Below are 26819 nucleotides of genomic sequence, written 5' to 3'. Positions count from 1 at the left end.
GCCACGGTAGTCTCCTCGAAGAGCACGGCGTCCGAGTTCCGCATCCGAAAGTGCCTCTCCCGCGACCTCCGCACAGCAAAGGATCCGCATTCACCATGCGGCCGCCCTTTTCGGGCTGCTCCAGCCGCGTCCCACGACAGCCCTCAGCTCCGGGCCCGCAAGGACTAGCTTTGCATCCGTCTCCACCAGCCGGTCCCCGGGGCGTCCAGGGTACCCAGGATGCCCCTCCAAGTCCTCCAGTAGCGTGTCCGGGCGCCCGGTGCGAGTCGCTTCTTGATCCGGCGGCAGAGCGCCAGTGAAATGCTCCTACTCAGCGGCCATCTTGGCCACGCTCCTTGATAGTCGTTTTAGTGGAATGCCATGGGTGTTGTGCATGCTATAAGTGGCGCACACAAAATGGACAAACAAAAAGAGAACATGGGTGACTAGTACGGTGATCTTACAATTTGAGGTGCTTCATCACTTGCGCTGAGTTTCCAGATGATGTACAGTTACTTTCTAAGGATGCCAGGATTCTGCAGCCCATTGCTAATAGGCTGGAGGACCATAGAACTATCCCGGTCTTCACTATGTTGGAGAAAATATGAGGTGATTGACCTTCATTTGTTCTTTTGTAACTTCTAATTTTAGTTCCAAAATGAAGAGGGGCTGTTGCCTACTGGCTAAATCATACTGAATGGAATCAAGAGGTGCACATTCTTATCTTGGGTAACTGTTTTAATTTTATGCCTCAGTTTAGTTTCATCGAATGAGAACATTTTGGGCCCTTAATAAAATACTCAACTGCTATTGAGATCTTAGAGGTTTTAGAGAGATAGCATAGTGGTTTCCTGAAAAGCATGGGGTGCAGTCCTAGAGAGTAAAAGTGTACCTAACACGCTTTAGTTGGCGGTCGAGGGTTAGATTCAAATGTGGTCGTTAGTGGCTGGATGTGGCCAGTAGCGCACTTGCCTTGCTATGACTAGAGTTGCCTCCATGTCCTACTGAATCTCCAGTTCTAATTGATGCAACGCACAGGGACTGTGTAGATGTTAAATACAATTCTAGTCCAGCTTCAAACGTGTGATGGCATATTTTCCTTATTGCTTTTTAGTTTGCATTATATACACTTGTGCGCATTTCTCACATAGCCTCCTTCTTCTACAGAGACATGACGGAAGTGGTCCATATAAAAGACCGGAAAGAGGCAATTCACGAGCTGAAATATTCACCAGATGGCGCATTCCTTGCTGTCGGCTCCAACGAAAGCACTGTCGACGTATATGGAGTTGTTCAAAGGTACAAAAAGGTCGGAGAGTGTCTGAGCTCCATCACCTTCATCACACACATGGATTGGTCATCGGACAGTAAATTTCTACAGACCAATGATGGCAATGGAAAAAGAATGTTTTATAGAATGCCAGGTAAAGAAAGATAGTCTACTTATGCTGTGACTTTCACATTGTTTTGGATAACAAATGAATGCTCTCATCATTTATGGAGGATTTATTGATGGAAAAGTGAATCACTTAAAAAAAGGAAGTCAAGTTTATAACATTAACTAACCATTTTAATTCACTGAGCTACAATTGTATATCCCGTGTTTGGCTTCATTGATTTCCTTGTATTTGAAGGACCATAATGTTCCTTTACGTTTATTTTGCTATTTTGTATTTTGTAGCAAGTTTCTCTGTATTATTTCAGCACATAAGTGCTCAGCTTTATGTTTTTATGCTTTTTCATAATTTCCATTTTTAGTATTGTTTGCACAGTATTGTAGTGCTCTCCATTTTTTTCCTCGTTATTTATTCCCTTGTAGTTGTACTCCTCCCCTGCTTGCAGGAATCCTTCCCATGGTCCAAGACTCAGTTGATGAGGTTCATACTGGTTTGATATCTGCTTCTGTTTGCCCCTCCTTTTCCTCTTTATCTCAGCCATTTAATCCGAGCAGAGGGCAGTCATGCAGTGGATTTGACAAACATATCTACTTGTCTGGGCCAGTACATGCCAAAACAGTGTCTCAGACCTATAACTCTCCAAGTTTAGAAAGGTTTGTAAATTGCAGAACAAAGGGTAGTATAACTCATCTAATCCGTCTCAATTTCCTATGCCCCTGTTTACCAACTCCCCATTATTGCTCCTCAGAATTGGCAAATGAGTACTGGGGCTGATACATATTCGTTTTTGTTAATAGTTAAGATGAAGCGATTTTAGTTAATGCTGTTAGTACCTGTGAAGGAATTGAGGCATGTGTTTTTCTTCATCTACTACTGCTGATAGAGAATGCTTAGTAGATCAGTTGTACATTTCTGCTAACGCTATTATCACTGTTCCCCTGCCCTATGTACTTTCTTTCAACATGGTGACTGTAGATGAGGACTTTAATTTAGGGGTGGAAGAACACTCAGTCACACATGCCCAGGGTTATTTGAGGCGTGTGTGGAATGTGTTTATCGCTGCCTGATATGGTTCCATTGTACTCCCTCTGTTTATGGCAGGCAAAAGCTGCTGGTGAAAAATGTCCTGTATTGAGGAAAGACATGCAGTAATTGCTGCAGAAACACAAATTCTGCTATTATTTTCCATTTCTTAGTGACAAATGGGGAACTAATTGATATTACCTAATCCAGCAATTTCCGATATATACATTACCTACACATGCAGGCATATTGACTTGAGTGTCTTACATTCCTGAAATCAGCCTCTACGTGCTTGCTGTTTAAACCTCTAGTAGAAAGGGCTCTTAGTGCTCTGTCACTGATTAATGCTGGTGTCCTCTACAGTCCCAGCATATTTGGCATGATTCACAAAAAGTATTTTGGAGTACTTAAATTAGTACTTCAGTGGTACTACTTCATGTACTACAAAATGCAGTTCACATACGAGCAGAGATCTCCACATCCACCTCACCTGTCCTTTTTGAAAATCTTGATAATGTCATCAGCAACTTTATTTCGGCTTGACAGTCATAAAAGTACACAACAGCACAAATAAACAAAACAAAAACATAATAAGAAAAACAAAATCTCAGCAAAATCAATACAAAATAGATAAAAAATCACAGTCATACTGAAATAAGGCCTTAATGAAGACAAATATACTACCCGCAGATTATTAAATGAATCATAAAGTGCTCTAATGAGGCATTTCAATGATTCAAAGGTATTTTCATTAATCAGCGTCAATGCAAGACGATTCATAAAAAGACAGATAAAATCATTATTTATTTAAAAAAAACAAATTAAAAGGCATCCTTGAATATCCCAGGACTACTTGGGTCCCGGATAGGCAAAAACCTCGAACCACAGCCCAAAAAAGCAGTAGAAGGGGCCGCTATATCATCCAGGCATCTGAAAATGCAATCTGATTCGGGGATCCAACAAAACACTAGCTCCTGCTGACGTTCATAAAGTGCAAGATATATAAAAAAGGATAAAATGACGGGCCATTTGGGGCAGCCAATAGTCCATGCCAGCTTCACGTTAAGGGTCAGGAAGATGAAGAGTAATATTACCAACAGTATTATTCTCCTCAAATAGACCAGCCAGGTGTGCCAGAGGACATGCTCTGTATCCCAAGTTCCCTTATCTCTGATCTGCAGCTTATGTTGTCAGACTACAAGAAAAGGTTTCCGTTGGCACCACAGTCGGAGAACATCTGTAAGGAAATGGCTCCCTGTTGCAATTACCCCCCACTTTTTGCCTGATACTGATGCTGACTTGACTGAGAAGTGTGCTGGGACCCTGCCAACCAGGCCCCAGCACCAGTGTTCTTTCACCTAAAATGTACCATTGTCTCCACAATTGGTACAACCCTGGCACCCATGTAAGTCCCTTGTAACTGGTACCAAGGGCCCTGATGCCAAGGAAGGTCTCTGAGGGCTGCAGCATGTCTTATGCCACCCTAGGGACCCCTCACTCAGCACAGACACACTGCTTGCCAGCTTGTGTGTGCTGGTGGGGAGAAAATGACTAAGTCGACATGGCACTCCCCTCAGGGTGCCATGCCAACCTCACACTGCCTGTGGCATAGGTAAGTCACCCCTCTAGCAGGCCTTACAGCACTAAGGCAGGGTGTACTATACCACAGGTGAGGGCATAGGTGCATGAGCACTATGCCCCTACAGTGTCTAAGCAAGACCTTAGACATTGTAAGTGCAGGGTAGCCATAGGAGTATATGGTCTGGGAGTCTGTCAAAAACAAACTCCACAGCTCCATAATGGCTACACTGAATACTGGGAAGTTTGGTATCAAACTTCTCAGAATAATATACCCACACTGATGCCAGTGTTGGATTTATTAAAAAATGCACACAGAGGGCATCTTAGAGATTCCCCCTGTATTTTACCCAATTGTTCAGTGCAGGACTGACTGGTCTGTGCCAGCCTGCTGCTGAGAGACGAGTTTCTGACCCCATGTGGTGAGGGCCTTTGTGCTCTCTGAGGACAGAAACAAAAGCCTGCTCTGGGTGGAGGGCTTCACACCTCCCCCCTGCAGGAACTGTAACACCTAGCAGTGAGCCTCAAAGGCTCAGGCTTTGTGTTACAATGCCCCAGGGCACTCCAGCAAGTGGAGATGCCCGCCCCCTGGACACAGCCCCCACTTTTGGCAGCAAGTCCAAGGGAAATAATGAGAAAAACAAGGAGGATTCACCCACCAGTCAGGACAGCCCCTAAGGTGTCCTGAGCTGAGGTGACCCCTGCCTTTAGAAATCCTCCATCTTGATTTTGGAGGATTCCCAAATAGGAATAGGGATGTGCCCCCTCCCCTCAGGGAGGAGGCACAAAGAGGGTGTAGCCACCCTCAAGGACAGTAGCCATTGGCTACTGCCCTCCCAGACCTAAACACACCCCTAAATTCAGTATTTAGGGGCTCCCCAGAACGTAGGAAATCAGATTCCTGCAACCTAAGGCGAAGAAGGACTGCTGACCTGAAGCCCTGCAGAGGGGACGGAGACACCAACTGCTTTGGCCCCAGCTCTACCGGCCTGTCTCCCCACTTCAAGAAAAACTGCAACAGCGACGCGTTCCACAGGGTCCAGCGACCTCTGAAGCCTCAGAGGACTACCCTGCATCTAAAAGGACCAAGAACTCCAGAGGACAGCGGCTCTGCTCCAAAGAAGAAACAACTTTGCAACAAAGAAACAACTTTTAAAGGACTGCACGTTTCCCGCCGTAAGCGTGAGACTTTCCACTCTGCACCGACGCCCCCGGCTCGACCTGCGGAGAAACAACACTACAGGGAGGACTCCCCAGCGACTGCGACCCTGTGAGTAGCCAGAGTTGACCCCCCTGAGCCCCCCAGCGACGCCTGCAGAGGGAATCCAGAGGCTCCCCGACCGCGACTGCCTGCTTCTAAGAACCCGACGCCTGGTAAGGACACTGCACCCGCAGCCCCCAGGACCTGAAGGATCCAACCTCCTGTACAGAAGCGACCCCCAGGTGGCCCTCTCCCTTGCCCAGGTGGTGGCTACCTCGAGGAGCCCCCGCCTTGCCTGCCTGCTTCGCTGAAGAGACCCCTGGGTCTCCCATTGAACTCCATTGCAAACCCGACACCTGTTTGCACTCTGCACCTGGCCGCCCCCGTGCCGCTGAGGGTGTACTTTTTGTGCTGACTTGTGTCCCCCCCGGTGCCCTACAAAACCCCCCTGGTCTGCCCTCTGAAGACGCAGGTTCCTACCTGCTGGCAGACTGGAACTGGGGCACCCCCTTCTCTATTGAAGCCTATGCGTTTTGGGCACCACTTTGACATCTGCACCTGACCGGCCCTGAGCTGCTGGTGTGGTAACTTTGGGGTTGCCCTGAACACCCAACGGTAGGCTACCTTGGACCCAACTTTGAACCCTGTGGGTGGTTTACTTACCTGTAAAACTAAAAAACACTTACCTCCCCCAGGAACTGTTGAAAATTTCACAGTGTCTAGTTTTAAAATAGCTTATTGCCATTTGTATGAAAACTGTATATGCTATTTTGCTAATTCAAAGTTCCTAAGTGAAATACCTTTCATTTGAAGTATTACTTGTAAATATTGAACCTGTGGTTCTTAAAATAAACTAAGAAAATATATTTTTCTATCTAAAAACCTATTGGCCTGGAATTGTCTTTGAGTGTGTGTTCCCCATTTATTGCCTGTGTGTGTACAACAAATGCTTAACACTACCCTCTGATAAGCCTACTGCTCGACCACACTACCACAAAATATAGCATTAGAATTATCTCTTTTTGCCACTATCTTACCTCTAAGGGGAACCCTTGGACTCTGTGCATGCTATTTCTTTGAAATAGTACATACAGAGCCAACTTCCTACAACATCCCAACGGAACCTCCACCGTTGGTACCTGCCACTCCAGTACCGCAGCCTATGTTGTCGCCTAGATCGGCGAGGAGTACCCTGCAGAGAACCTTCATGCAGGTTACTGACTTCTCGGATGAGGAGAGGGAAGAAGGAGAGCTTCAGGATGTGCATTCTGATTGGGACAACTATAAGTTGCCAACCCCTTCATCTCCATCGCCTACTCCGGTGGATTCAACCCCAGGAGATATTGGGGGTTTCCATAATCTGCTTGAAAGAGCAGCAAAGAGATCTGTGCTGCCCATGCCATCTAAGCAGATGGACTGCTTTCTATACGACTTAGAGGAGCCTTTTCAAAAGAGTATACGCTCCATACCCATAGTAGGCTACATCTGGGAGGAAGTTCTAAAGGTAATGAAGAATCCTGCAACTGTGACAGCGGTCTTACCAAGGTTAGACAAAAAAAGATAAGGCTCCAGAAGACGCTCCAACTTGTCTCACTTATCATCCGAAGCCAGACTCGGTCATAACCCAGGCAGCGCAGAGGTGTTAAAAAAATCCATCAACGCCAATTTCAGCACCCCCAGACAAGGAAGGTAGAAGACTGGATACATTGGGAAGCGTTTCTCCTCTATGTTGGGGCTTATAGTGAGAGCAGCTAACTCGTTGGCAATTTTGGGCAGACACGACAGGCAATTATGGGCTGATATTGCTCTGTATCTGGGCCACCTTACAGAAGATTCTAAGGCGGAAATAAAGAAAATCCTCAGCTGAGGTTGATTGCGCAATGGATATTGCGGCCACTGCTTTTTGACAGTTAGCTTGTGGGGTCCTGGGGGGAAGTTTACCTTTTTTACTTTCTCAATCAACTTTTACAATTCGCATTAGTGCTTAGAAAATCGGAGGTGCTGGAGCTTCTCTCAGGAAGGTTCTAAAGGGTGGGGTTATCTGATTGGTTAATGCTGCAGTTTGGTCCTTTTTTACATAAGGACTTGGATAGATTACTAAAAGTAGAGCTATAACTTATTGCTGTAATGTCTTTGGGGACATTGTCTTTTCTAAGCTACCGGGGACTCCCATCTTTACGATGGAGAATGTTTCAAGCATGTGAATCTATGGAAGATTCCAATACTGGGAAACTATAGTTACAGGTAAGTAACTTATTTTCTACACCTAATACCTGACTTACTGATTCTCAAGTCTATATGCCGGTTTTAAAGGTGAAAAAGCCTGCAAAGGTGGGCAATCCAAAGAGCATGCTGCTTTTCATAAGTGCTGCCGAAAAACAGGACATGTTCTTTTTCATCACTCGGTCATCCCATAAGACATACATTATTGGAAGAACCAGTGCTTTTGTTCTATACGGAAGTAAAATCGGCCAGGGGAAGGGTCCCTAGCCTAAACTTAATGAACAGGGATTTCACAAAAGGGGCATTCACGTAGTTCAAAAACTCTTCAAACTGGAAGTCACATTTAGAGAATATGTAGGAATCGGCCAGGGTGCCCAATGGTACAGCCGAGAATCAACTGTAAAAAACAGTGTTCCAGTAGTTTGATTTGACAGTTTCCTGGGCATTTTTCCCTGCAGAGGAAGGATTCAACCAATAATCTGACAGGCCAAGCCTGAACAACCAAGTTTTTACATGGGAAACCCAGGGAATCAAGGATGCTGAGCGGTGGGTGACTATCTCCTGGAGATAATCTCTCTATGGAGCCAATTCCTCTGTGGCCCAGAGTCTGGTCCAATAGAGAATACGCCTCAAACATGCTATATCAGAGCTATATCTGAAATTTAAATCTAGCCTCAGGGTAATATAGGGGCACTTTTCAGTAATCTTAGCAAAGATTTGATGAAATAATTCTTGCCAAGATCTAGTGGATCAAGGTTACTGTAGTCCCACAAGTCAGTCCCATGTAACATTGCCTCCCAAACGTATGCTTTGTAGAGCTCTACCACAGGTGAGTTTGGGTATGAGGCTGCCTTATTGACAACTCCAACTATGGACCCTGTTTTTTACACAAGAATCAGAGCACTTCTTTTCAATCTGGGCCAGCAGGATGTGGGAATCGCTACGTCTCGCACCCAAGCAGACAAATTCAGCTACCCCTTCCAGTCTAGCACCTTCCAGAGTCAAATTCCCCCTAATTCTCTTGTGGTGACTAAATATCATAAACTTGGTTTTGTTGCAGTTTATTTCCAGGCCATGGTCCTTACAGAATAAAGCAAACTTCCCCAGGAGAGTATATGATCCTATTAAGGTTCTAGAAAGGAGAGGAGTATTGTCAGCAAAAATCAAACTCGCCACTTTGGGCCCTGCCATTTTTGGGGAATCATTCCGACAGTCCTTAAGATAAGAAATACAACAGTCAATGAATAGTGAAAATAGGGTGGGTGCCAAAACACAACCCTGGCAGAATCCACGCTGAATAGCACTTGCTTCTCCACCAAGGCCCCTACTGACCCAGACAAAATTTCCTGAATACAATTGTTGGATCTTGGATAGTAGGCCAAGTGGAACCCCTATTTTCCCTTAGAACCAACCACGGCTCTCCCCTAGGAACAAGGTCAAATGCAGCGCACACGTCGACAAAGGCAACAAATAATGATCCCCGTTCAATATTGACTGTTTTCTACTTTATGATCAAAAAGGAAAGGACCTGGTCCACTTTGCTTACTTTGGACTTGAACCCAGCTTGGAGGAGCAACAGAATATTATTTGACTGTCTCCATTCCCAGAGCTTAGTTAGTATTTGTTTTGGTATAATTTCTGCCCCTCTCCAGGAGGCAGGAATAGGGGCACCTGCTGCAATCGCATTAAATAAAAAAATTGATAAAAGGGCACCATAATAATGCTTCCTATCAAAACATATCAGCATTAATTCTATCAAGGCCAGAGGCCTTCCTCACTTTTGTGCGTTAAGGCATCAAGGGTTTCTTTCAGTGTAAAGGCCACAGGGTCGCTTCCCTTTTCCTGAGTGGGGCCTTTAAACTCCTGTTCGTTGTCAATGAATTTGAACTCTGCATAGAGAGCAGTGAAATATTATACCTGTTCCCCTGCAGATACATGGCACTCGGGCCGGGTTTGATCTCTGCATCCTCTGTGCACCACCAGGTGCCATAATAATCTGCTATCCTTCCCTCTCGCTACTTCCACATTATCTTTCCAAGTCCTAGCTTCTCAGCTTGCCTTGCTAGTTTTGATAGCCCTGCTATAGACCTTTCTTGCAGTAATAATATCAGACTTGATGTTACTTTTAAGAGCATTCATTAAACTAATTTAAGCTGCTCTACAATGGTGGTCAAACCAGTCATGCAGTTCAGGAAGTTTCTTGAGGGGTTTGAGCTCTGTTTCAAAAAGGTTTTTCAGGCTAGAGAACAAATCACAATGTACTGCAAGTACCTGGGAGGGAATGAAGTCGAGCTTAATAAATGCTGCCAGAGTTTTGCTTGTTCTTGTTTAAATATCTTTCTGGATACGCTGCACATTACTGATATCCACCCACCTCACATTGTGCCTGTAATTAGTTTAAACTGTTTAAACAGAATAAATCATAATCTATGTTGCTTCTATAGCTTCCTAAACTCGGATTAGTCTCCAAATCCGACATAGAGTGTCCATTACACGCTCTTAAACTTTAGGTTGCCTATAAATCTTCAATCTGAAGGGCAGCAGAACTCATCTTTGTGTGTTTTCTTAGTCCAGAATAGGCTGGGATTCCCCAACATTTAACTTCTTCCCTAAACAAGTCTAGTAGGGGAGGATAGGGCTCAAAGGGAGCATTAAAATCGCCTGCAACAACCAGAAGGTTGTTGCTTCCATAGACTTCCAAGAATGCAGATTGGGATTTTAAGGTTGAGGAGGCATCATTAAAGGGGCTAGATCTATTATATACATTGATCAGAAGGTAAGAGGTCCCTGATTTAGGCACCAGTTTGAGCGCTAGGAGGACTGGACAGTATATGCATGCCAAAGTTTCTTGAAAAGGACAAATGTGGAATTTGTCAATGTAGTCTCCCATCTCAGGATCAAGCAGCCTAGATTTATTTCACGCTATGTTGCAGCTAACCAGTTGTACACTAGATTGAGACTGTTGTGCAAGCCAGCTATTACTTATATTGCGAACAAGACCCTCCACTAGAGCTTCACAGGTCTCAGGCGTGAAGAAGTGAGGTGAGAAGGACCCCCCTCCAGGAGGGGTGGAAATAATATGACCAGACCTGAGGGGATCTGTAAGTTATTGTCTTATACCACTGGGACCCTTTCTGCCACCCTGGAGGACACAAGATTTTGTTGTCAATTATTCTCTATCAGACCACTGTTGTTTTCTGGGAAATGCCTGGAAAGAAATCTGGGGCTAAAAAGCACACCAGGTCTTGAAGATGTTTCACCATGACCCTCTGTCTTACGATGCTCACCACCAGGGAGCCTCAGTTTTAAACAAATTTCAGACCCTGTGAGGGGGGAATTGCGCAGGTCTAGAGCGATCAAGCCATCCACCTGCTCCTGCGATATAAACTTAATCTCAATAAAGTCCCACTATTTTCTCTGTAAAAAATGCCCCACGTTCTCAGATTCGGAATAAATGATCGAGTAACAGTGCCTGACATCTCTGATCCAATGTAGAATCTTGTTTTTTAGTCCCATACTGTCCTCATGTGCACCAGGTTACAATTTGGGAACATTAGACTTATAGACATCGGGGTACGTGGAATACAAACAGATCCATTTAATGGAGCAGCTTGACAAAACATTTGCTGACCGGCCATAGTATTGTCCAAGGTTATGCCAGGCCTTTGCACAAAACAAGTTGGCTGGAAAGGAATAAAAGTTGCGTCCCTTCGGTCAGATGGAACTCTGTGGAAGTGTTTTGCAAAATGCGGCATCAGTGGCCAAGACAGCATATGTCTAGTACCTGGCTGGATACTTTAGTGCTCAACGACTCCTTTAGCACCATTTGACCCAATGGAGGAGGCCACCCACTCACCAGGAAGAACCCTGGGACCCGAAATGGAGAAAACCCAGCAAGCCCTGGTGGCAGCATAGGAAGAGGGGAATTCTTTGCCCCCTGTATTTTGGCAAGGGTACTGTTTATGTAAAGGATTACTGATTTTAGATCATTGACTTCACCCCTCAATAGTTTCATGAGGCTAAGTGCACATTCTCCAGTTGATGGATTATAGCCACATGTGAGTGAAACACTGGTGGGAGGCAAGGGATGTATCTGAAGTTGGTCATTTGCACGGTTTATTGATTGAAGAATCTCAAACGTATTTGAACATTTAACATTGGGAATAATTTGGTTGGGCTTTTCCCCCTACGCTTGCCGCCGATTTAGAGATGATTGGCTGAGGAGGAGATGAATGTGGTCTGGATCATTACTGATCGGTTTTACCATTGTTTTTTTCCTTAAAATATCTGCCACCTTCCCCCCTTTTGAAGCTCTACTTTTTTAGGGGCACTTTTTTTCAGCATTCTTTTGACTTCTTCAATTAGAGAATCAATGTCTCTAGACACACAGTTTGTTGCCATATGCTTTGGCTGTTTGGGGAGATTTGATTGAACCAAGGCACCAGAGGGAGTAATCACAGCTTTCCTTCTTCCCATAGTGAGCAATGCGCCTGCAGTTGTGACAAGAAGGTATAATAGCACCCCTACAACCGTTAAGCTAGCGGTGAAAGGGAAAGTGTGGCAATTATGATACCTAGAATGGCTGGTCTATATTTGGGCTCTTGATTGCAGTACAAGTAGATCTAGCTAATGACACACACAAAAAGAATGAATACAAAATCAAGGGACTGTCCCTTCTCTGCCTTATCCTGGCTAGGATGGGCTTGCACTTAGCGCGGGCACGTCTGTGCGCATCCAGCGCTGCAGGATGGCAAGAGCCTAATAACGAGGCCTGGAGCCAATCAGGTCATCTGCCTCCTGGCGGGAAGATTCACAGTGCCCCCTGGTTATTGCAGTACCCCTTTTGCGTGCCCCTTACCTTCACGTTCAAGCAAGACAGATTGACATTGCTGGTGCTTGTTTATAGCAGCTTTTAAGGTCTGTCAAGATCTATGTTGTAGCTTCCACACTTCTGATGAAGTTTTTCTAGTGACCACAAGGTTGAACTGAAATGCAGAAAACTGGTGACATTTAAACGTGGCTTTGTTTTCTAGATTGAATGCTGTGCTTGGAGTAGGTCGAATGACAAATCTACCTGTGGTGAAACTAACATGCTCTTGTGGACAGATCTATCACAGAAAGGGAGGAAAGACACAAATAAGAGCAAGGCAATTGGAATCTACACAAAAGCCATTTAATCTTGAGCAAAGATTGGCTCTGTGGAGTATTGTATACAATACAGTATACATTGCTGTCTGTAGCGACACAGCAAAAAATAAGCTTTTAACTGTGTGATGGGGTAAATCATTTTTTGTTCAGGTTAACTTTGTGCAAATGTGCATAACTAAAAAATATTTGTTTATCAATGCGTTGTCTGCCCATCCAAAGTGTTAAGGGCCGAATAAAGTGTATATTTGAAAACTGAAAAAATATTTTACTTTTTTAGTGTAGCCTACACAGTGCACGAGCTGTGCTGTGGGAGGTATTGTTTACTATTCTGTGGGTTTACAACCCGCCCTCAGCATACCATTGGTTGTTTTTGTTCTCACTCTCATTCCAGTCTTTGTTTGCTTATCTCCAGTAGGCTTTCCCTCCTTTCTTGTGTTAACTCCTCCCTGGAGCATGTACCAAATATGTGTTCTTCCTCGTCTTTATTCTTTCTCGTTTTTTTTTTGCTGTGCACTGGGTTTTTTCATAAGCATGTAGATATTATTTCTGGATGTGCAATGTCTGTTCCTGCTTTTAAAACTTGCATACAGCTTCTTATTTATGTTGCTTTCACCTTATCTGCCATCTCTATTATGCTGTAGTAATATCGAGACACCACTCGGGCATTAAATTATATTCTGTAATACTTTGTAATATTCTGTAATTGCAAAACAATTTACAAAACAATGGAGACAGATGCTTTCAAATGATGTGCTTTTAGTTAGAAGAATGCTTTCAAAAGATGGACTTTTATCTTACATTTGGTTTCATGCTTTCTCAATACGGGCTTTTATGTTAAATTGGTTTTCTTTACAATTAATCATGTCATGCTACTGCATGTATTTGCATATCCATGATCTTTTACAGCTTCCTATTTATGTTGCTTTCACCATATCTGTCTCTGTCAATGTTTTAGTTACTTACACCCACAACTGTACTAATCTACGCCACTTTACTCTGCTTCTTCACTCTACGCAAATCCACTCTGACACTCCATGCCACTCTGTTGTGCTCTATGCAACTCTGTGCCACTCCACTCCACTCTGTGCTAACCAACTGTAATCTGCGCCACTCCACGGTACTCCGCTGTACATTACTCCACAATGCCACTCTGTAGGAAAGTACCATCTTGCCTGGCATGTTACCCCCATTTTTCACTGTATATATGTTGTTTTAGTTGTATGTGTCACTGGGACCCTGGTAACCCAGGGCCCCAGTGCTCATAAGTGTGCCTGAATGTGTTACCTGTGTAGTGACTAACTGTCTCACTGAGGCTCTGCTAATCAGAACCTCAGTGGTTAGGCTCTCTCATTTCTTTCCAAATTGTCACTGACAGGCTAGTGACCATTTTTACCAATTTACATTGGCTTACTGGAACACCCTTATAATCCCCTAGTATATGGTACTGAGGTACCCAGGGTATTGGGGTTCCAGGAGATCCCTATGGGCTGCAGCATTTCTTTTGCCACCCATAGGGAGCTCTGACAATTCTTACACAGGCCTGCCACTGCAGCCTGAGTGAAATAACGTCCACGTTATTTCACAGCCATTTTACACTGCACTTAAGTAACTTATAAGTCACCTATATGTCTAACCTTTACCTGGTAAAGGTTAGGTGCAAAGTTACTTAGTGTGAGGGCACCCTGGCACTAGCCAAGGTGCCCCCACATTGTTCAGAGCCAATTCACTGAACTTTGTGAGTGCGGGGACACCATTACACGCGTGCACTACATATAGGTCACTACCTATATGTAGCTTCACCATGGTAACTCCGAATATGGCCATGTAACATGTCTATGATCATGGAATTGCCCCCTCTATGCCATCCTGGCATTGTTGGTACAATTCCATGATCCCAGTGGTCTGTAGCACAGACCCTGGTACTGCCAGACTGCCCTTCCTGGGGTTTCTCTGCAGCTGCTGCTGCTGCCAACCCCTCAGACAGGCAGCTGCCCTCCTGGGGTCCAGCCAGGCCTGGCCCAGGATGGCAGAACAAAGAACTTCCTCTGAGAGAGGGTGTGACACCCTCTCCCTTTGGAAAATGGTGTGAAGGCAGGGGAGGAGTAGCCTCCCCCAGCCTCTGGAAATGCTTTGTTGGGCACAGAGGTGCCCAATTCTGCATAAGCCAGTCTACACCGGTTCAGGGACCCCTTAGCCCCTGCTCTGGCGCGAAACTGGACAAAGGAAAGGGGAGTGACCACTCCCCTGACCTGCACCTCCCCTGGGAGGTGTCCAGAGCTCCTCCAGTGTGCTCCAGACCTCTGCCATCTTGGAAACAGAGGTGCTGCTGGCACACTGGACTGCTCTGAGTGGCCAGTGCCACCAGGTGACGTCAGAGACTCCTTGTGATAGGCTCCTTCAGGTGTTAGTAGCCTTTCCTCTCTCCTAGGTAGCCAAACCCTCTTTTCTGGCTATTTAGGGTCTCTGTCTCTGGGGAAACTTCAGATAACGAATGCATGAGCTCAGCCGAGTTCCTCTGCATCTCCCTCTTCACCTTCTGATAAGAAATCGACCGCTGACCGCGCTGGAAGCCTGCAAACCTGCAACATAGTAGCAAAGACGACTACTGCAACTCTGTAACGCTGATCCTGCCGCCTTCTCGACTGTTTTCCTGCTTGTGCATGCTGTGGGGGTAGTCTGCCTCCTCTCTGCACCAGAAGCTCCGAAGAAATCTCCCGTGGGTCGACGGAATCTTCCCCCTGCAACCGCAGGCACCAAAAAGCTGCATCTCCGGTCCCTTGGGTCTCCTCTCAGCACGACGAGCGAGGTCCCTCGAATCCAGCGACACCGTCCAAGTGACCCCCACAGTCCAGTGACTCTTCAGCCCAAGTTTGGTGGAGGTAAGTCCTTGCCTCACCTCGCTGGGCTGCATTGCTGGGAACCGCGACTTTGCAAGCTTCTCCGGCCCCTGTGCACTTCCGGCGGAAATCCTGTGTGCACAGCCAAGCCTGGGTCCACGGCACTCTAACCTGCATTGCACGACTTTCTAAGTTGGTCTCCGGCGACGTGGGACTCCTTTGTGCAACTTCGGCGAGCACCGTTTCACGCATCCTCGTAGTGCCTGTTTCTGGCACTTCTCCGGGTGCTACCTGCTTCAGTGAGGGCTCCTTGTCTTGCTCGACGTCCCCTCTCTCTGCAGGTCCAATTTGCGACCTCCTGGTCCCTCCTGGGCCCCAGCAGCATCCAAAAACGCCAAACGCACGATTTGCGTGTAGCAAGGCTTGTTGGCGTCCATCCGGCGGGAAAACACTTCTGCACGACTCTCCAAGGCGTGGGGGATCCATCCTCCAAAGGGGAAGTCTCTAGCCCTTGTCGTTCCTGCAGTATTCACAGTTCTTCAGCCTAGTAAGAGCTTCTTTGCACCAACCGCTGGCATTTCTTGGGCATCTGCCCATCTCCGAGCTGCTTGTGACTTTTGGACTTGGTCCCCTTGTTCCACAGGTACCTTCAGACAGGAATCCATCGTTGTTGCATTGCTGATTTGTGTTTTCCTTGCATTCTCCCTCTAACACGACTATTTTGTCCTTAGGGGAACTTTAGTGCACTTTGCACTCACTTTTCAGGGTCTTGGGGAGGGTTATTTTTCTAACTCTCACTATTTTCTAATAGTCCCAGCGACCCTCTACGAGGTCACATAGGTTTGGGGTCCATTCGTGGTTCGCATTCCACTTCTGGAGTATATGGTTTGTGTTGCCCCTATCCCTATGTTTCCCCATTGCATCCTATTGTAACTATACATTGTTTGCACTGTTTTCTAAGACTATACTGCATATTTTTGCTATTGTGTATATATATCTTGTGTATATTTCCTATCCTCTCACTGAGGGTACACTCTAAGATACCTTGGCATATTGTCATAAAAATAAAGTACCTTTATTTTTAGTATAACTGTGTATTGTGTTTTCTTATGATATTGTGCATATGACACTAAGTGGTACTGTAGTAGCTTCACACGTCTCCTAGTTCAGCCTAAGCTGCTCTGCTAAGCTACCATTATCTATCAGCCTAAGCTGCTAGACACCCTATACACTAATAAGGGATAACTGGGCCTGGTGCAAGGTGCAAGTACCCCTTGGTACTCACTACAAGCCAGTCCAGCCTCCTACTTTACTCTATGGCCCTCTATGCCACTCCACTGTACGCCACTCTATTCTATGCCATCTTACTCCATGCCACTCCACAACACTCAACTCTAGGCCTCGTCATTCTATTTTATGCCACTCTACTTTACTCCACCCCATGTCACTCTACCCCACTCTATGTCCCTAAACTCTAAGCCACTCCGCACAGCGCCACGCCACTTCATGCCACTCCACACCACTCTGTTCCACTTTACGCCACCACTCAACCCACTCTATGCCACTCTACTCTGGCACTCTCCTCTACAACACTCCACTCTGTGTCACTCCACCCTACTCTATGCCACTCCCACTGTGCCGATCTACTCTGTGCCACTCCATCCTGTGCCATCTACCCTATGCCACTTCACCCTATTCCAGTCTACTCTACACCACACAATCTATGCCAATACACTCCACACCACTTCCCTGTACACCATTCTAAACCACTTCACCCCACCCTATGCCAGTCTACTCTACAACACTCTGCTCCACACACTCTACTCAATGCCACTCTGCTTCATTCCACTCTACGCCATGCCACCCTCCACCACTGACCCTTTGCTACTCCACTCTGTGCCACTCCACTCCACACAGTGTCACTCTACAGCACTCCATGCCACTCCATTCTATACCAGTCGGCGCAATGCCACTGTACACAGTGCAGCTCTAGGCACTCCACTCCATGTCACTCTACACCACTAAAAGCTACACACTCTATACCACTCCTCTACACTACTATAGTCTACGTAACTCCACTCTAAGCCACTCTACCCTGCCACTCTACTCTATGCCAATGTACACCACTCCACACTCTGCTCCACACCACTCCTCTGTGGGCCTCTTCAGTTGCCACCACTCTACTGTGTGCCACTCCACGCCTCTCTGCTCCATTCCACTCTATGCCACTCTCCTCTCCTCTGTGCCACTATCCACTACGTAACTCCACTAACGTTTAGCCACCCTGAACAGCAGCCGTGCTGTGGTACAACATGGCTAAAAGACATTGGCAAAGCCACAGCTTTCACCTAGTCATGACCTATAGGTTTTTGCTGCTCTTTGCCACTCTACTGTATGCCAGTGGTTCCCAATCTGTTGTCCGGGGACCCCTGGTGGTCATGAAGCCTCTGCAAGAGGTCTGCAACTGCTTTGAAAATTAAATAATATTAACAGATTAATAAAGTGTATATACATAAAGTGGCTATAATGTACAACTGAAAATTTTAAAACGTATTGTAAAGTTCAAGGAATTTGAAATTGGCTAAAAATTGAATTAGTATCCTCAGATTGATTCGTGGGAGCAGAGCAGGTGCATCAAACAGAATATAGTATGGGCAATATATGGCTTCAATTGAATTTAGAAAAGCTCCAAACTTGTTAATAACATTTGTTATTTTGTATTTTTTTTGTATTTATATTTGTTTGCAAATTAAATAAAATGTGTTGTCTTTTGATGTATGTGCTTGATGGATGCTTATTTATGTATTTTTGTGTATTGTTTTGTGTTTGAAATCATCAACAATGTTTAGGCAGAGGTCACCGGCTTCCAGTAATGACTCAGTGGGGGGTCCCCAGATTTCAATATTAATTCTTAGGGCGTCCCCTGGTTTCGGTAATAATAAAGGGGGGGTCCAGAGAAGTCAAAAGGTTGGAAACGATTGCTCTATGCCACTCCACTCCATAACACTCGAATCAATGCCATGCCACTCTACACCCCTTTACTCCATGCCACTCTACATGCTGCTCTATGCCACTCAACTCTGTACCACTCTACTCTTTGCCACTCTACTCTATGCCACTATTTTCTATGTCACTCTACGCTACTCTGCTCTATGCACTTTACTCAATGCACTGTACCCACTCAAGCCTATGTCACTCAAGTCTATGCCACTCTGCTCCATGCCAAATCCACTCTTCGCCACTCTACTCCCCTCTGTGCCACTCTACTCTATGCCTCTCTACTGTGCACCACTGCCCTCTTTGCCACTCCACTCTCCAACATTTCACTCTGCCATTCCACTCCATGTCACTCTACACCACTCACCTCTACAATATGCCACCCTGCTCCCCTCCTGTTTGTGCCACTCTACTCCCCTTTACATGCCACTCTACTCTAGACCACTCTACTCTACGCAATTCTACTCCATTCCACTCAACTGTATGCCGTTCCATTCCAATCTACGCCACTCCACTCTACTCAACACCACTCCACTGAACTCTATGCCACTCTGTGCCATTTCATTCCACTCCAAACCACTCTACTCCATGCCCCTCTACTCCGTGCCATTCCACTCTACACCACTCCATTCCACTCTGCTCTTGCACACCACTCTATACCGATCTACTCCGCTCTACACCATTCCACTCTTTGCGCCATTCACTCTACTCTGACACTCCACGTCCCTCTCCTCTATGCCACTTTACTCTTCGCCGCTCATCTCCACTCTACATCGAGCCACTTCACCCATTTACATACCACTCCGCTCTATTCTCCACCACTCCACACCACTCTAGGCTATACCACTCTACTCCATTACCCTTCACTTTTGCACCATGCTTCTTTCCTCCACGTCACTCCACTAACTTCTTGCCAAGCTGAAAAGCAGCCACAGTGCTATGCAGCATGGCTAAAAGATATTGGCAAAGCCAATAGTCCTCACATATGCGGGACCTATTGGCTTTGCCAATGCTTATTTGACATTTAAAGTTGTGCACAGTCGTGGCAAACTGTATCAGCTAACAAGTCAGCATAAGATCAAAATGCATTGACATCTTCTGCAGCTACGGTTATTTCTGAGACGTTTGCGGTGATCAGGTGGTCTCATAAATATTGATCCCTGTTGCAAATGGCACGTAATGGGCATCGTGTTGTATTCGATTTTCCAATTGTATTTTAGGTGGAAAGGAAGTTGCAAACAAAGAAGAAATGAAGGGCATTCAGTGGGCAACATGGACATGTGTTACTGGCCTTGAGGTGAACGGGATCTGGCCTAAATACTCCGAGATCAATGATATTAACTCCACAGATGCAAATTTCGCCGGTCAAGTATTAGTTACAGCCGATGACTACGGTGTTGTGAAGCTTTTTCGCTATCCATGTGTGAGAAAAGGTATTTTTTGCTGTATTTTCAAAATAATGCTGAAGTAGAGTACATTGTTTTTTTATGCCATTACATTGTCGTAGAATAAGTATTGAATGGACAAGTATTTATAAATTGTGCCCATCAGAACAAAGGAGTTTCAGATCATAGTCAATACGTGTGTATGATAGATGGCCTTGCTACCTAAAATATATTGATAGTCCAGTCTTTTATGTAAAGAATTGAATTATATAGAATAAAATGTGAGTGGAATATCAAATTGTTTGAAGGCTAAATGAAATGAATAGGATCAATGGAGGATAACCCCAAAAATTGCACTTATCTCAATTTCAGTAGCTTGTCTGTGATCTGTACAGATTACGGACCCAGGTTTCTCTTTATTTGCCAAAGTGTAATTTGGTAAAATGCTAATTACTTCAGGGATTAAGTACCCACTCTCAAGGCAGCTCGGAGCTGTATTGATTCATTCCGCTGAATGAATGAATCAGTTTGTAAAGCACACAGATGCTCCCAATTGGGCCATGGCGCTGAAGGCTAATAGTGCCGAGAAAAACAATTATGCAAAATCAAATAACCGGGTTTTAAGCATCTTTCTAAAAATGGTCTCCGAGTTTACTACACAAAGCTTATTCCATGCCTATGCGGGCAAATACTAGAAGGGGCGACTACCACTTATGACCTGTCTGACTGTCGGAATTAAGCAAGAGATGACTGAGAGGAACGCAGAACTCTTGCCAGAGAAAAGTGTACTTGTCAAATACCGACAGCAAGCCAAACAAGCATTTGCAATGCAACGGGTCTCGAGTTTGCTCATGTTAGAGCTGATTGCATTGTAAACTCCTAACCCGACTTTTCATCTATCGGCAAAAGTGCTTTTATGTACGTAAAAAAGTGAAATGAACTGTGTAAGCGCTCGACTTCTGACAAGCGAAATCGCGCTAGGAAAATAGAGAAAACGTAGTCCACGATCCGACAAAAAACAGCGAGCCTCGCATATTTTCTGTACTTGGTTGCTGCGCTCGAGGAGGGCTAACCACCGGAAAAGGCATGACGTGTGCATGCCTTCCACTAATGAAAGCAAGCAGATTTTACTAGGCAAGCCCACGAACCAATCAAACACACTGACGTGACATTGACAGGGCTCCGAGCCCTTTTCTAATAACTAAAGCGTCTCGCTGCGATACGCATGCCAAAATTAATGATTTGTAAAGAACTCTTCTTTATAGGCAGCCAGTGCAGTGAGCACAAATGAGGAGAAAGAGGTGTCTGACGAAGGAGTATAAGAAAGAGCCAAGCGGCTATATTTTGAACGACCTGAAGTCCAGTGATCAGATATTCAGAAAGGCCCAGATACAAAACAGCATAGCCAAACCTTAATGACTGCATGGACCACCATCTGCTTCGCGGGCAGAAGAAAAAGAAAGAGAAATTTCTTCAAAGCAGAAGCAATCTAAAACAAGTTCCAGCCACTTCGGAAACTTGCAGTTGGAATGATAAGAGGTTGTCAAACCTCACCTCTAACATTTTAGCAACTGCCAAAATTGAGGGCAGAGGTGGGGCCAACAATTTGACCACCAGTTGACAGGGCTTTGCACCAGTATATTTAGAATGATAAGATCCAAAAGTGGCATTTCGGGTGCTACAGTATTTATTGAAGTTGGATAAACCTCCTAAACTTCAAAAACTTTCATAGTAACTGGTGGAGTATCTGTGGAACTGCGTGATTTCTATTTACCCCAAACTACAAATACTTTTATATTTGCCTATCGATCACTGTTGTTGAATTGAAAAATCACTACTCCTAAAAGGTCAGTTTTCAGTTAAACGAATTTCTGAATGTTATCAGTTATATCTCAGATTGTATTGGCCAAATCTGATGTGAAAGCCTGAAAAAACACTAAAGGCCTTATAGGAGCAAACTCTGTAAAGTACATAGTTTGTAAGGCAGCACAGCTAAGTAATGGCATGAGTTAGTTTCAGTACCATCATTTACAGAAGCCCTGGTAACATTTCTTCATCCTTTAAATTAACTTCCAAACAACCTAAACTATGTACAAACTAATCTGAAATATCTAAACCATAACATATAAAATAGATTCATTGAGACTTGGAGCACTAATAAGAAAAGGCAGTTGTTTATAATACACTGCAATAATAGTTGTGCAGATTATGGTGATCATGGGGATGCCTTGGCGCCTTAGAAGGTTTGTCAAAGGAATTTTAGGGGTAATTTCTTAAGCGTTTGATGTAAAAAAAAAAGCCAAGCAGCCTGCCTCACATTTTCTTTTGATACATTAAAACCAAACAATCTTCAAGAGGCACAAATTAGATTAAAACTAATAATCACAATCAAATAGACCCTTTGACTTTTCTAAATTTGATATTTGTGTTTTGACAGCTTAATGTACAGGGATTATTACTGTTCTACAGAGGTGAAATAAACCTTAAACCTCATGTCTGCACCCAGCACAACAGAACCATGTAAAGGTACAAAACATGTAGAGAAACATAGCAGTGATATTGCCTGGAACCACATTAGTGTATGACTTGAAAGCTTGGCGTTACAATCCAAATATTTTTGTGGAAATCAAGACCATACTCGCAGTCACTATGTAAGGAAGAACCAGAGGAGGAAATGGGTCGGTGGTTGCCCAATCTATGTATTACCTGAGACATATACCCAGGCCTCTGTTATTTCTCTGTAAAAATAGAAGTCTTGAGAAGAGTCCACACCAAAAAGAATATGATTCTACAAACGTGTCAGACTGGCCAACAAAATAACCTGAAATATGTCTTAAAAGCACCCCCATACCATCATTGTCACTATATTGTAGTCATAATTTGGATGATGTTATCAATTTTAATTTTTGTATGATTACACTTATTTGATGTTGTGCTCTGCCAATACTCTGATGTAACTGTTATTGCTTGGCCCCATGGTTACCATGTAAAGTGTGCATATTTGGTGAGCGAAAGAGGCTGCCTACAACCTAACTCATGCAAATATAATTTTAATCACTGTAGGCCTTTTTTTGGCTATTTGGGACAGTTCGCGCTTAGGCCCTCATAAATTTTTGTCCACATAAGCTACCCATGCCAAATTTGCATCCTTTTTTCCCAACATCCTAGGGATTCTAGAGGTACCCAGAGTTTGTGGGTTCCCTGAAGGAGACCAAGAAATTCGCGAAAATACAGCGAAAATGTAGTTTTTTTAAAGGGAAAAAAGGGCCGCAGAAGAAGGCTTGTGTTTTTTTCCCTGAAAATGGCATCAACGAAGGGTTTGTAGTGCTAAAATCTTGAATCAGAAAACCCAATTTCTCAACACAATTTTGGAATTTTACTGGGACATACCCCATTTTTACTATTTTTTCTGCTTTCAGGCTCCTTCAAGTTAGTGACATAAATGGGTGTGAAACCAATGCTGGATCCCGATAAGCTAAACATTTCTGAAAAGTAGACAAAATTCTGAATTCAGCAAGGGGTAATTTGTGTAGATCCAACAAGGGTTTCCTACAGAAAATAACAGCTGAAATTAAAAGATATTGAAATTGAGGTGAAAAAAAACAGCCATTTTTCTCCACGTTTTACTCTGTAACTTTTTCCTACGATGTCAGATTTTTTAAAGCAATATACCGTTACGTCTGCTGGACTCTTCTGGTTGCGGGAATATATAGGGCTTGTAGGTTCATCAAGAACCCTAGGAACCCAGAGTCAGTAAATGAGCTGCACCTTGCAGTGGGTTTTCATGGTATACCGGGTATACAACAATCCATTTGCTGAAATATAAGGAGTGAAAAATAGGTATCAAAAAAACCTTTGTATGTCCAAAATGTGCAAAAGATAAGGTGTTGAGAAGCAGTGGTTATTTGCACATCTCTGAGTTCCGGGTTGCCCATACTAGCATGTGAATTATAGGGCATTTCTCAAATAGATGTCTTTTTTACACACTGTCTTACATTTGGAAGGAAAAAATGTAGAGAAAGACAAGGGGCGATAACACTTGTTTTGCTATTCTGTGTTCCCCGAGTCTCCTGATAAAAATGATACCTCACTTGCGTGGGTAGGCCTAATGCTCGCAATAGGAAATGCAACATGGACACAACGTGGACCATGGATTGTCTCTTATATCTTATGCCGATGACACCCAATTGTTTTTTTCCTTTTCTACTGGGACCTGCTCAGATTTTGCCACTCTTTCTTCATGCTTATCCGATGTTGCTATATGGATGGCGAACAACAAATTTAAGTTAAATGAGGAAAAAACTGAGGTTATGTTGGTAGGAAATTTTTAATGTCTGAGGCCCCATGCCTCAGTTGGACTAAATGACCTTCCCTTGCCCAAAGATAATATAAAGAGTCCAGGGTTGTGGCTGGACTCTCGCCTCACAATGGAATGCCACTCGAAGAAATGGGCAGCTATTTGTTTTTACTTACTGAGGACCAGAAGGAAGATTTTCATATTTCTTCCCTTTATAGCCAAAAGGCTCATTGTCCAGGCTCTGATACTGTCTCGCCTGGACTACGGAAATGTTCTGTTCTTCAGTTCTCCTTCCTATGTGCTAAAGAGTCTACAGGTAGTGCAAAATGCTGCTGCCTGCCTTTTAACAGGCACCCCAAGACACCACTCGGCTAAATCTTCTCTGGGTTCCCTTCACTGGCTCCCTATTGAACAGCGCATTAACTTTAAAGCCGCCTGTTACGTGCATCGTGCACTCCACAATAGGGGTCCGGCCTTTCTTAGTCATATTATAACTCCCTACATCCCCCAGAGATCACTTAATCAATCAATCAATCAAAGGCATTTGTATAGCGCACTGCTCACCCGGAGGGTCTCAAGGCGCTGGGGGGGGGGGGGGAAACGCTACTGCTCGAACAGCCAGGTCTTGAGTTGCTTCCTGAAGGCGAGATGGTCTTGCGTTGTCCGGAGGTGGATGGGGAGGGAGTTCCATGTCTTGGCTGCCAGGTAGGAGAAGGATCTTCCTCCGGCGGTGGCTCTGCGGATGCGGGGGACGGTGGCGAGAGCGAGGCTGGCGGAGCGGAGCTGGCGGGTGGGCTTGTGGAAGGTCAGGCGGCTGTTGAGGAACTTGGGGCCCAGGTCGTGGAGGGCCTTGTGTGCGTGGGTGAGGAGTCGGAACGTGATTCTTTTGTTGACGGGGAGCCAGTGCAGGTCTCTCAGGTGTTCGGAGATGTGGCTGTGTCGGGGGATGTCCAGGATGAGTCGTGCTGAGGCGTTCTGGATCCGTTGGAGTTTCTTCTGGAGTTTGGCGGCGGTGCCGGCGTAGAGGGCGTTCCCGTAGTCCAGCCGACTGGTGACGAGGGCCTGGGTGACCGTCTTCCTGGTCTCGGTGGGGATCCACCGGAAGATCTTTCGAAGCATGCGCAGGGTGTTGAAGCATGAAGATGAGACGGCGTTGACTTGTCTGGTCATCGAGAGGGAGGAGTCCAGGATGAAGCCTAGGTTGCGAGCGTGGTCCGTTGGCTTGGGGGTGGCTCCCAGGGCGGGGGGCCACCAGGAGTCGTCCCAGGCGGATGGTGATGATCCCAGGATGAGGACCTCCGTCTTGTCTGAGTTCAATTTCAGGCGGCTGTTCTTCATCCATTCGGCGACGTCTTTCATCCCTTCGTGTAGGCTGGCTCTGGCGGCGTCCGGGTCGCTGGTGAGGGAGAGGATCAGCTGGGTGTCGTCGGCGTAGGTGATGATCTTGAGGTTGTGTTGACGTGCGATGGTTGCGAGGGGGCTCATATAGACGTTGAAGAGGGTGGGGCTGAGCGATGACCCTTGTGGAACTCCGCAGATGACTTCGGTGGCCGCTGACCGGAACGGGGGGAGGCGGACTCTCTGGGTTCTTCCGGCGAGGAATGAGGCGATCCACTCCAGGGCCTTCCCCTGGATGCCGGTGTTGTTCAGGCGCTGTACCAGGGTGCGGTGGCAGACAGTGTCGAACGCTGCGGAGAGGTCCAGGAGGATGAGGGCCGCAGTTTCCCCATTGTCCATTAGGGATCTGATGTCGTCTGTGGCTGCGATGAGGGCGGTCTCCGTGCTGTGGTTGGCTCGGAAGCCGGATTGCGAGTGGTCGAGGGATCCGTTGGTCTCGAGGAAGGCAGCTAGCTGTCTGTTGACGGTCTTCTCGATGACTTTGGCAGGAAACGGGAGGAGCGAGATGGGGCGGTAGTTCTTGAGGTCGGAGGGGTCTGCAGTTGGTTTCTTCAGCAGGGCACTGATCTCGGCGTGTTTCCAGCACTCCGGGAAGGTGGCGGTGTTGAAGGAGGCGTTGACGATGTCACGGAGGTGGGGTGCGATGATGTGGTCAGCCGTGTTGAAGATGTGGTGTGGGCAGGGGTCCGTAGGGGATCCGGAGTGGATGGTGTTCATTGTGCGTGTTGTGTCTTCGGTGCTGACTGGGGTCCAGGTGCGGAGGGTGGCGGTGGGGGGCATCGGTTCGGTGGTGGGGTTTGTGGTTGGTGGGCCGAAGCTGTTGTGAATGTTGGCGATCTTGTCGTGGAAGAAGGCTGCGAGGGAGTCGCAGAGGTCTTGCGAGGGAGTGATGTCATTGTTTCCGGCGTCGGGGTTGGAGAGCTCTTTGACGATGCTGAAGAGTTCCTTGCTGTTGTGGGTGTTGTTGTCCAGTCGTTCCTTGAAGGCTGTCTTCTTTGTGGCGCGGATCAGTTGGTGGTGTTTGCGGGTGGCGTGTTTGAGGGCCGTCATGTTGTCTGTGGTCTGGTTGGTGCGCCAGGTGTTCTCCAGGGAGCGGCAGTTCTTCTTGGAGGTGATGAGCTCGTCGGTGAACCAGGAGGCTTTCTTGCTGCTGCGTCTGCTGGGGGGGTTCTTCTTCAGTGGTGCGAGGGCGTCTGCGCAGTTGGTGATCCACTGTGTGAGGTTGTTGGCGGCTTCGTTGGGGTCCGTTGAGCTGGTGGGGGGGTTCTGGCTGAGGAAGGTGGTGAGCTGGTCGCCGGTGATCTTGTTCCAGCTCCTGCGGGGGGTTTGTTGAGGGTGGTGGTGGGTCGTCGTTTT

At 45.8% G+C, this 26819-nt stretch overlaps 1 protein-coding gene across 1 annotated transcript in view; it reads left to right on the top strand.

Moving 5' to 3' along the window:
- Positions 1–26819, top strand: part of EML5 (EMAP like 5) — a 1994219-nt gene that overhangs the window by 870557 nt on the left and 1096843 nt on the right. The window contains exons 9-10 of the mRNA XM_069208148.1: positions 1147–1403; positions 19604–19816. Coding sequence (XP_069064249.1) covers positions 1147–1403; positions 19604–19816 — 470 coding nt within the window. The remainder of the gene's footprint in view (positions 1–1146; positions 1404–19603; positions 19817–26819) is intronic.

This window comes from Pleurodeles waltl, chromosome 9, assembly GCF_031143425.1.
Source record: "Pleurodeles waltl isolate 20211129_DDA chromosome 9, aPleWal1.hap1.20221129, whole genome shotgun sequence".
Lineage (NCBI taxonomy): Eukaryota > Metazoa > Chordata > Amphibia > Caudata > Salamandridae > Pleurodeles > Pleurodeles waltl.
The sequence above is the reverse complement of the archived record's forward strand: the minus strand, read 5'-3'. Positions and strand labels throughout refer to the sequence as shown.